A 12001-nucleotide genomic window follows, 5' to 3' on the forward strand; every position below is an offset into this window, starting at 1 on the left:
GTATGTCTAAAGCAGATGAACAATGTCAATGTAAGCTCATCGTGCTCCTGGTTGTATGTTTCAATTTTTCACAATTTCATGAAAAATTAATATCAATTTCAATTTTTCACAATTTTTCTTTTAATTGTATTATCGATTATCGATTATTAATTTATTAGTTAATGTAATGACCTTTAGAAAGTTGTCTTCTCATGTCAAATATACAATATTCAGGTTTTCAATGAATTAGTTATTAGTTATCTGACGTTAAACTAACAATTTTATTATTCAAAAGTTGTAATGTGGTTCAGCGGTTGGTGGCCTGTCTTTTTTAAGGGAAGTCAGAAGTTTGACCCTCGTTGGCTACATATTAATCACACAATTTCATTCCTGCCATGAAGTACCACTCATGACACCTTTCCCACATCACGTTGGGGGTAGGGGGTTTACCGTCCATGTCCTGTATGAGATTAGTGCGGGTTTCCTCCCGGGCACACAGTTTGGGCGGGTATATCAACTGCGAGAGATGATCGTGTGGGTGGTTAAGTCCCCCTGGTTGATCCCCAACTCATGATGTCCAAAAAAATAATTTAATTATTCAATCTTCCGTATCGTTTGTTTGTTTTTTTTTTTTTGTTTTTTTTTTTTCATTTTTTTAACAATAGTACGATATCACCCAGGGAACTTAACCACTTACGCATTCATCTTCTTGCAGTTGCATAACCCGCCCCTAACTGCTGCTTAGGAGGAAATCCGGCCCAATCCGAGGGCATGGGTGGTAAAACCCCCTTCTACACTGCCCTCGCAACGCGATGTACGGAAGACACCCGTGGGTGGAATTCAAGAGTAAAGAGGCAAACTTGTATGCAATGTTGCACTATACGGGAGTCGAAATTCTAACATTTCGTTAAGAGAGACATGTCACTACTACATGAACTACAATATAAGGTTTTTTATATTTGCTTAATGAACAAATAAATATAAATCAATACGGAGTGCTAGTTATCATATATAAATCAAAATTAGTGAGACCGACTATTTATAATACAAAGTGATTTGTCGGTCCAAGTTTTTTATTCATATTCAAATTCGGACATAAAAAGACAACATGTTGTTGCTAGCCGAGAACAGCAATACACCATATATTATATATCCACGTTTTATCTCTAAAATGGTCCTTTTTTTAAAAATCGTTACAAAAATAGTAAAATACATCAACCTTGTTAATTGCGTAATTTGAAGATGATATTTGACATTAGCCTCAAATAACAATAACACATAGATATGCATATCTTTAATTATATGGCGTGATAAATTATAAAACAACTAAGAAAAAAAACCCTAACCCACCTGCGGCGACCTTCCGTCTTCTCAGGCAATTCATCGGCGGGACCAAACGCCTTCATGCCCTCTCAATCTGATCACATCGATGCTGCAAAGGTCGCTACGTCGATCTATGTATGCAATTTTCCACCCGCGTTCGGTATTAATGATCTTAGGAACATCTGCAAAGAACATGGAACTGTGATGGATGTTTATATCGCTCGAAAGCTTTCCAAGCAAAGGAGCAAATTCGCCTTCGTTCGATTCATCAACGTTGATTCGGTACGTGCTTTAGAGGCTCGTCTTTCCTCAATTTGGATCGGAAATTTTCACCTGTATGCGGCTAAGTCCAGATTTGGTAGAGATGATGCAATGAAGCGCAAATCACACGCTATTCCAACTCAGGTTACACCACTAATTCACCCTACTAGAGTCAACAACAAACAAGAATTTCCTCCTCTACCTACAAAAACGTTTGCATCATCGATGCATGTGGTGAACTCTACTGCTAAGGTACAAGCTCTAAAGTCTATTGTTATTCCGGACTCTGATTTGATTATGAGTAAAGATGCTCCCATTTTACTTTTTGTTAAAATGAAGAATCCTGAATTGATCCCTTTCATTAAGCGTATTTGGTATGTGGAAGGTTTTTTTAACATTGATATCCATCATTTGGGTGGATCGTGGATTGACGTTGTATTCCCGAATGTCTCTGCTCTTGAGGCTTTTTCTTCGAATGAATCCATTTTAGCCTATATCGTTGAATGGAAAAAATATGAGGATCTTTTTGTCATTCAAGAACGTGCTGTATGCCTAGACATTAGTGCGCTACCATCTTGTGCTTGGACTGAGGAAATTTACAAAAAGATAGCTCTTGTTTTCGGTTACCAAGCTTTTACCCTTGAATCTGATGACCATGTGGACTGCGGGAAAGTGTATGTGGTTACAAAGCGGTTAGATTATATTCATGATGCAATTTTTGTTACTGTTAGAAACAAACAATACAAAGTCTTGGTTAGAGAGGCTGCCAATTGGATTACTTCGATTCTAGATATCGAAATGGATGATTCATCCGTTGCTTCAGGGGATCTGGAAGATGGGAATTGTAAATCCATTGCTTCTGGTGATTCTCAATTTATAGAAGATGAAGACCATATTTCTGACACTGTTTTTGGTCCTGCCAATTCCAATGTTGTAAATGGGATGGAGCAAAGTGCTGATGCCCAGCAGTGTGTTGATACACATGTTGCCCAGCAGCCTATTGATACATATGTCTCTGATAGCATTGATGCTTTTGCTGAGAATCGAAAAGAAAATGAAGATGAGGTTAACTACATACCGAAGCAATACGTGGAATTTCAAAATTCCATTCGAAGTAATACATCTTCTTCCACTTCTCTCTCTAAACCACCGGGTTTCAACGGCATTCGCTTTCACTCTCCTCAATTGAGTTCTAGTAATCAATTGAATCATTCTGCAGCTGCTGATAAACTCATGAAGTTTGGTGAGATTCTGGGTTATGATGTAAAAAATTGCTCACATGACTTAAGGAATGTTGTTCTCAGTATGGGTGGTTTTCACACAATTTAATGAATTTTATGTCCATTAATATTGGAGGAGGGGTGCTTTTTAGATCTAAACAAAAATGGATTAGTAAATTATGTTTGGATCATGCTATTACTATTCTAGGCGTTCAGGAAACGAAGCTTTCGGTTCCAAATCACGCTGCGTTTAAAGCGCTATGGGGTAATTTTCAGTTTAAATTTGCCTGTTCGGGTGCTACTGGCGCTTCGGGAGGTATCGTAACTATGTGGGATCCTAACATCTATACGAGTAATAGAGTGATTTCCTTGGATAATATTCTTATTGTTGAAGGTCAATTCTCTAATTGTTCTACTCGTTGCTTCATAATTAACATTTACGCGCCTCAATCAAGAGCCAAAAAGAAACGATTATGGGATTATATTACCTCTTTCATGGGTGCAAATGTTGGCAATTACATCATTTTCGGGGACTTTAATGTTGTTCGATTTTCTCATGAACGGTATGCACCTCACTTCAATCCAAATGATTCTGTAGACTTTAATAGCTTCATTACTTCTTGCAGTCTCATTGACATCCCTCTTGGTGGACGGGAGTTCACGAGATTTAACAAATCATTTACTCAACGCGCAAAACTCGATAGATTTCTTGTCTCAGATGGATTTCTGGATATTTTTCCGTCTCTATCCGGCTTGATTCTCTCTAATATTTGGTCCGATCATTGTCCCGTCATCCTTAAAAATGAAGCGCAAGATTATGGCCCTATCCCCTTCAAGCTCTTTAACTCATGGTTCAAGATTGATGGGTTCGAGCAAACGGTTACTAATGCTTGGAATAACGGTACCACGCATCATCACTACAACCCGCAAATTAGATTCAAAAATAAACTCAAGCAGGTCAAGGATTCGTTGAAGCATTGGCATAAAGACTATTTGGTTACTTCTGGGTCAAGTAAAGCTCTTCTCATGGCTCGGTTGTCTGCTATAGATGAGGATCTCGATGCCAATATGCCCGTTCATACATTAGCTCATGAGAGACCGTCGCTTCTCAAAGACTTAGCCTGGTTCGAATCTATGGAGTCAGCTAATTTAGCTCAAAAAAATAGAAAGCTATTCTTTTCAATGGGTGACGAAAATAGCTCCTTTTTTCACTCGGCTATCAACAGAAAGCGTAAGAAACTTCAAATTCCGGGCATTATGTCAAATGGAACTTGGGTTACCCAACCGTCCAGCGTCAAGGAGATCTTCTTAGAATTTTTTGTCAATAAATTCAATCAGACTGAGTGTGTTTCTATAGCTTCTCCGAGCAGCCATATCAAGCAACTTTCCTCTGATCATGCTAGGTCCATTGTTGCTAATTTTTCGATTGACGAAATAAAAAGTGCGGTGTGGTCTTGCGGAAGTGATAAGTCTCCAGGCCCTGACGGGTTTTCGTTTAAATTTATTAAGTAATTCTGGGAGTTATTAGTGGCTGACATCATTGATATGGTGCATGATTTTCAGGATTCATGTATAATTCCAAGGGGATGCAACTCGTCTTTCTTTTCGTTGATCCCGAAAAAGGATAACCCTATTTTTATTCATGATTATCATCCCATTAGTCTCATTGGTGTGCAATACAAAATCCTTGCAAAGATTTTGGCTATCAGGCTCACTTCGGTCATTGATACTATCATTAGCCCGGATCAAACTGCATACATTAAGGGTAGGCAAATACTTGACGGCCCGTTGATTATTAATGAAGTTATTGACTGGTGCAAAAGGAAAAAGAAGAAGGCTATGCTATTTAAGGTCGATTTCGATAAAGCGTTTGACTCTATTCACTGGGATTATATTCTCTCCATGTTGCAATTTATGGGATTCGACCCGAAATGGATCCATTGGATCAAGGCGTGTCTCTCTTCTTCATATGCTTCACTGATTCTTAATGGAAGTCCCTCTTCTGAATTTAAGATTGGCCGGGGCCTTCGTCAAGGTGATCCGTTATCCCCTTTTCTTTTCATCATTGGTATGGAAGGCCTCCAAGCGGCGATTAGTGATTCTACAAATGCTGCGTTATATTCGGGTCTTCAAATCGGGGGACATAGTAGCTCTCTTCGTATTAAGCATTGTTTCTATGCGGATGATGTTTTATTTGTTGGTGAGTGGAACGACAACAATGCTTGTAATCTTTTGTCTATTCTTGGTTGTTTTTTTGTAGTTTCGGGATTGAAGATCAACCTTCATAAGTCATCTGTTTATGGCGTGGGGGTCAATTCACAAGAGATTCAGAGATTGGCGAATATCATGGGCTGCTCGCCAGCTACAATTCCCTTCAAGTTTCTTGGTTTACCGGTGGGTCATAACATGCACCGAGAAGAAGGATGGGATTGCATCATAGATAAAGTTAAGAAACGTCTTTCGACCTGGAAAGCTAACTTACTTTCCATCGGTGGGAGACTTACTCTTGTTAAATCCGTCCTTGGTTCAATCGGCACCTATTATTTCTCTCTCTTCAAAGCCCCGTGCAAGGTTATTAAAAAACTTGAAGCTTTGAGATCATCTTTCTTTTGGGGTGCAAAAGTTAACGAAAGAAAGATTCATTGGGTTGACTGGCGACTTGTTCAAAATCCTTATGATCGTGGAGGGTTATCGGTTTCTTGTCTCAAGTCTCTCAATCTTGCTCTTCTTTATAAGTGGAGATGGCGGTTTACTACCAATAATAATTCAAGCTGGACTAAAGTCATCTCTTCGATCCATGGTCACTGTTTCAACGGTAACACTCCTTGTTTTAATAACGCTGCAGGTACTTGGGCTTCTATTCATAAATGCATCAGTGGGTTACATCGCAACAACTCTCTGCCTGCTGCTTGTCTTCGGCCCAAGCTAGGCAGAGGTGATTCCCTTGATTTTTGGCACGACTCATGGCTTAATAATGCTCCTCTTCTTGATCGTTATCCTCGTCTTTTTGCCCTTGACTCGAGGAAGGTTGGAACAGTTACTTATCATTTTTCTTTGATTGGTTGGTATTGGGATTGGCGTAGACCGCTTAGGGGAGGTGTAGAACTTACCCAGCTTCAGAGTCTTGTGATCGAGCTTGATTCGGTTGCATTATCGAATTGTGACGATGTTTGGTGTTGGGATAAATCGCCAACAGGCTGTTATTCGATTTCTATAGCAAGATCTTTGATTGCTTCCAGTGATCAGGTTCCTTTTTCTTTTCCAACTTTATGGTGCAAGTTCGTCCCAATAAAGATTAACGTTTTCTTATGGCGTCTCAAGCTTCATAGACTCGCTACACTCCGTAACTTAGAAGCTAGAGGTGTAGTTTTTGATAATACGTGTTGTTGTTTTTGTAGTGTTTCCGATGAATCGCATAGTCATTTGTTTGCTAGATGCGACATATCTTTTCAAATATGGAATAAAGTGGGTCGATGGCTTGGCATCATCATCCCAATCTGGAATTCGGTGGACGAAATATGGAGTTGGCTTGACTCTGTGGACTCTAATCCAAACAGGAAGCTCATCATCTCGGTTGTTTCTTTCGCAACTCTTTCAAACATTTGGCGGCTTCGTAATTGCATCACCTTCAAAGATCCTGCATTCCGGAAATCGCACTTATTTGATAACATTGTTGTCTCAAGTTTTAATTGGTTGTATTCGAGATATCACAAGTCCAACATTAATTGGACGGTGTGGTTACAAACTCCCATGAACGCTTTGTAATTTTTTCTAGCTCCTCGCTAGCTGTCTTTTTGTTTTTATAATATTTTTGCCGTTCGAAAAAAAAAAAAAATTATATGGCGTGATCCAAAAATTAAGTTGGGTGATGATCTTTACACTACTAATTTTATTCCTGCATCACAAAAAAATGCTCTAAATTGCTATATTAAACAAGATCTAATTGCATTTTTTATGGTGTAAGAACAAAATTAGTGAACTAAGGACCAGTACACATTTAAATTTTACATCATTAAACATATTTTGTAATAACATATAGTTAACGAGGAAAACGAACTAGCGCTTCGTTGCGAAGTTGATTCGGTCGGTTTACGGTCTGCTATTCGATGCAAGGTGATTTTATTCGGTTAGCTATATGTTATAAATGAGTGTTTTAACAAAACGGTTAGCAGTTGGTTAATTGAATGTTTAAAAAATAAAAGAATAAAAAATGAACATGAAAAAAAGGAAGTGTAAAATTTGCCGTAAAAAAAGGTTAAAAGTTGGGTCATTTAAAGTTCGGAAAATAATGAATGAAAAAAGAAGTGAAAAATATTTAGCAGATACGCATGGCCGTCTCAATAATTTTGAGGTCCTAGACGAAAATAAAAATGAGCTCTCATACACGTTAATTTTTTTTAATACATATAGAAAGATAACACTTAAATTTATCTTTCTTTTTTTCACATACAATGTATTTAACTATATAAAATCACAATAATACATTCATTGAGAATTTTCTATTTTATTTATATGAATATTTTGAGAAAAATATATACATATTAAAAATTTTGGGCCATTCAAAATTTTTAGGCCCTAAGCGGTTGCCTATATTACCTATGTTCGAAGACGTCTCTACAGATACGTTTTTTCTTTAAGGTTTACTAAATGGGTTAAAGTCAAAAATAGGCTACAAACTAACACAGATGTACCGATGTCGCCCACAAACTCATTTTCGTCCTACTGTCGCCTACAAACTTTCAAAAAATGTGCTAATATCAACATTTTATAGTTTTGACCTGTTACATACTAATTTTGACCTGTTTTTTTTTTTTTTTTTTTTTTTTTTTTTTTAAGAATTAAGATCCAATCCACGAACGTCACGTGTTGATTTTAACCAGTTTAGCCGGTAGCAAGTCATTTTTGTTTGCATTGGTACACTTTTTGAAAGTTTGTAGGCGACAGTAGGACGGAAATGAGTTTGTGGACGACATCGGTACATTTGTGTAAGTTTGTAGCATATTTTTGGCTTTAACCCTTACTAAATTATCCTCAAAATTAAGGGTAATTACAAAAGTCATAAACTCATAGTAAACCGTAAGTCATATTTAGTAAGTCATGTGAACAGTAAGATAAGATATAATTTAAAACATATTTGATAATCGAACGACTGGATCTTAATTCTTAAAAAAAAAAAAAAAACAGGTCAAAATTAGTATGTAACAGGTCAAAACTATAAAATGTTGATATTAGCACACTTTTTGAAAGTTTGTAGGCGACAGTAGGACGGAAATGAGTTTGTGGACGACATCGGTACATTTGTGTAAGTTTGTAGCATATTTTTGGCTTTAACCCTTACTAAATTATCCTCAAAATTAAGGGTAATTACAAAAGTCATAAACTCATAGTAAACCGTAAGTCATATTTAGTAAGTCATGTGAACAGTAAGATAAGATATAATTTAAAACATATTTGATAATGTATTCATAAAGTTTAGTGATGTATCATCACATTATCTTTATATTTATATTTAGAGGCAGGTAATTTTAAAGCTTATCGTTTCAGTGATTAAAGTTTTATTTTAATATTTTGTTTTGTATTGTACTGAACTTGACTTTGACGGTACATAATAATCATTAATCATAAATAATAAAAAAATATATGGTTGTTAAATAAAAACGTTTTAATTACATAATAAAGTTTACTTGTCAAATTTGTGATCTGAAAGCGATGGACGAGTTTTGCGAATTAGGTGGAAATTTCATATTTGCATGACGATCCTTAACTACTGATCATCTTCTGAGATGTGCTCTTATACATTGAGTAATTACAACTCCAACCCTAGCTACATTTTGAAAAAAGTTAATATCAATTTTAGAAATACAATAACCTAAAAAAGAATATTAAATATAGCCCCTAAGGGCGACACGAAGTTTAAAGATTTATTACAAATTGTTAATTAATTATACATATTATATTATAATTTATTTTCAATACTTAAATTTAAATTGTCAATTTATGTTGACAATATGTACTCTTTATATCGAATAAAATAACTTTGCGTTTGATTAATCATAGCACTTAAAGATATGATTATAATTTGTCTAATTAAAATCCTCTTGAAAAAATTATATTCTTTATATCATAACACCAAAATACTCGAAATATTATAATGTATCTATAAATTATTGAAAGGAATTTTACTAAACGTGTTTCCACATAATATATATTAAAATGCGTTTAATGAAATAGTAAACAAAAAAAAATACATACATGAAATATGAAATAATATATATTAAATTAAAACAATTAGTGATAATAATATAGATGTCTTTTTCTTAAGACAAAAATAACGCTAAATCGTATATATAACGAAAACGTTTTTCAAAGGAAAACGAGAAAGATACAAACAAAAAGCAAGGAGGCTCAGACTTAAAAAGTTAACATAACAAAATTAGAACTATCTATCACCGAGATTCCAATATACTAAAATATTATTTAATTAAATACACTTTAACATTTACAATATATACATTAATAACAAAATGATTACTCTATTAAATTATATTCGTGCATAAATAGTACTCCATGGTTAGTTATTTAGTTATGTAACAAGTCGGAACATAATGGAAAAGAATGTATGTTAATAAAAGTACAAGGACTATAATTGGAAATATCCAAATATTCAATGGTATGTATGGTAAATATATGGATAACAACAGCTGGAATACAAGTTGACTGCAAAACTGGTTTGCACAGCCTCGAGCCATAGAGATACTTCTGGTTCCTTTAAATCTTTCTGTTAATTTCGTTTGTCACTTTCATTCAAAACACGAAATTGATTAATTAATGCTACAGATTTTAAAACTCAACAGTTCAAAAAAGAAAATATTTTGAATCAATTATTATTAAATCAATCAATGACTGTTTCAGTTTCGCCTCAAACATTTGAGGCTCTCAAACAAGCTGCAGGAATTGCTGGTTCGTTTCTGATAATTTAATTTCTATTTATATATCTGCGTGCGTATTTTAGTAGGTGTTATGATTTTGTCTGCATCTGTATGTTTAATTATTTGACACGTGTTAATCCTGTTGATTGCTATAACTGGTTGAAATAGTTATTTGAGGGCAATGTCACTGAATTTCGAATCCTGTTTGACGAAGTATTGCTTCTTTTTAGGGTTATGATCTGTATATAATTAGGGATAATGAAGTTTTGATTTAATTATTGAAGTTTAGGTCAATCAGTCAATCACGTTTATTATTGCTCATATTATTATTTATTAATCAAAATCAAACAAGTGGATAAACAGTTTTTAAGAGAGTAATCGAGATTGTTTATCCGCTGTAAAGTATACACAATTATGCCGATAAGCACTAATAAACATTTTTAAATATCACCCTTTAAGCGTAAAGTGGTGACAAAATGAAATGACTAACATAATAATGTTTAAAAGTATATCCATTTTCATATCCATATTTCTGAAAAGTACACATTTTCTTATATTGCCCTTTTCATTTTTTTAGTGTTAGTCTTGTAGAATTTAAATAATTACTTTACTTCTAAAAGCATAGAATGCAGTACTATTTATGCAGATACTTCTAATAGTAATAGTCTCATAGAATTAAGTGATTAATATTCACATCACTTTTATTAGCATAACAGATAACAGATAGCATATTCAGTTTATCTATCTTTTGTAATGGTGGACAAATTATGCTATTTATGCAGGGAATATCTTTGCTTTTGGGCTGTTTGTATCACCCATGTAAGTACAAATATTTTTATTTCCCCTGTTAAAACTTAAAAGTGTTTTAGAGCTAAAATTGATTATACCGTTAGTGGAAACATATTGTTCTTGAGTTTAATAGTCAAGCACTCATTATGTTATATTCATTCTCTTTACTTACAGACCAACCTTTCGAAGAATTATCAGAAACCGATCAACAGAACAGTTTTCAGGAATCCCATACGTATACGCTCTTTTGAACTGCTTAATTTGTGCGTGGTATGGCTGCCCGTACATATCATACGATAATTTGTTGGTTACAACAGTCAACTCAGTTGGTGCAGTTTTCCAACTAACTTACATCATCATCTATATAACATGTGCTGATAAACGTAAAAAGGTCAGGAATTTATATTTATATATACAGATATATAGAATAGATCATATTTAGATGTTTTTTTTTAGAGTCATTGAGTTATTAAATGTGAGCTCATTTTTGCAGGTCAACATGTCTTTAATATTGCTGGGAGTTTTCGGCATATTTGCCATCATAGCAATTGGGAGTTTGCAAATCGCTGATCTTGAACTTCGACATTTGATTATTGGGTTTTTGAGCTGTGCTACGCTCATCTCTATGTTTGCTTCCCCGTTGTCAGTAATGGTATGTTTTATGTTCTAGAACTTATATAATGATCGTGTTAGCACGTTTGCTTGTTTCTGTTCAGATTTAATTGATTAATGTAATCCTTTTTTTTTTTCTTTCTATTTTATCAGAATCTAGTCATCCGGACAAAAAGTGTTGAATTCATGCCATTTTACCTCTCCCTATCCACTTTCTTGATGAGCACCTCGTTCATGTTATATGGAGTATTCAATTTCGATCTTTTCATTTATGTAAGCTTCTTCCTTAAGCAAAGTCAAATTTTGTTTTAGTTTTGATTAACTAAAATGTGTGTATTTGTTTGAATCTTAGGTTCCAAACGGTATAGGGACGTTACTAGGAATTGCACAACTGGTGTTGTACTTCTACTACAATGATAAGTCAAAACAAGAACACAAAGAACCTTTGATAGAGTCGATTGCATGACCAAGTTCAAGTTTCTACGTTGCCCAGGTAATTAAACACGCATCAATAATTTGCTTGTGTGAGTTTGATTGGTTCTTGAGCTTGTACTTCAATTATCATCGAAGAACAGTTGCTGAATCATCTGTCTGGTGGCGCTTGTCTGATATGTTAGTATCAACGTGTGAATGTGTATTTTTTGGTAAAGTTGCAGTGTTTTTTTTGGTTCTTTTTGGGCTCGAATTTCCGACTCGTTTTGCGAGCCGAATAATCTCTTTAGTATCGCATGTGTTATATATTTCTTTCCATTTTGTCAGTGAGAGGTTTGTCCTGTATGTCATATTCTTGCTCTTCAATAAAATTGATTGTTTGAAATCTCTAGTGAAATTCCAAGTTTGTCCCTTCGCATTTGTGTTTTCATCGCCACATGTTTTTCCCTCTTTGTT

The 12001-nt window shown here is 34.8% G+C and overlaps 1 protein-coding gene across 1 annotated transcript; it reads left to right on the plus strand.

Annotated features, from left to right (window-relative positions):
- The first annotated feature begins 9512 nt into the window (after positions 1–9512).
- Positions 9513–11956, plus strand: LOC139886106 (bidirectional sugar transporter SWEET2). Its single transcript, XM_071869852.1, has 6 exons — positions 9513–9743; positions 10495–10531; positions 10676–10892; positions 10995–11153; positions 11267–11386; positions 11466–11956. Exons 1-6 carry the CDS (start codon positions 9683–9685, stop codon positions 11577–11579), a joined length of 708 nt encoding a protein of 235 aa, XP_071725953.1. The 5' UTR covers positions 9513–9682; the 3' UTR covers positions 11580–11956.
- Positions 11957–12001: the final 45 nt, after the last annotated feature.

This window comes from Rutidosis leptorrhynchoides, chromosome 1 (assembly GCF_046630445.1).
Source record: "Rutidosis leptorrhynchoides isolate AG116_Rl617_1_P2 chromosome 1, CSIRO_AGI_Rlap_v1, whole genome shotgun sequence".
Taxonomy (NCBI): domain Eukaryota; kingdom Viridiplantae; phylum Streptophyta; class Magnoliopsida; order Asterales; family Asteraceae; genus Rutidosis; species Rutidosis leptorrhynchoides.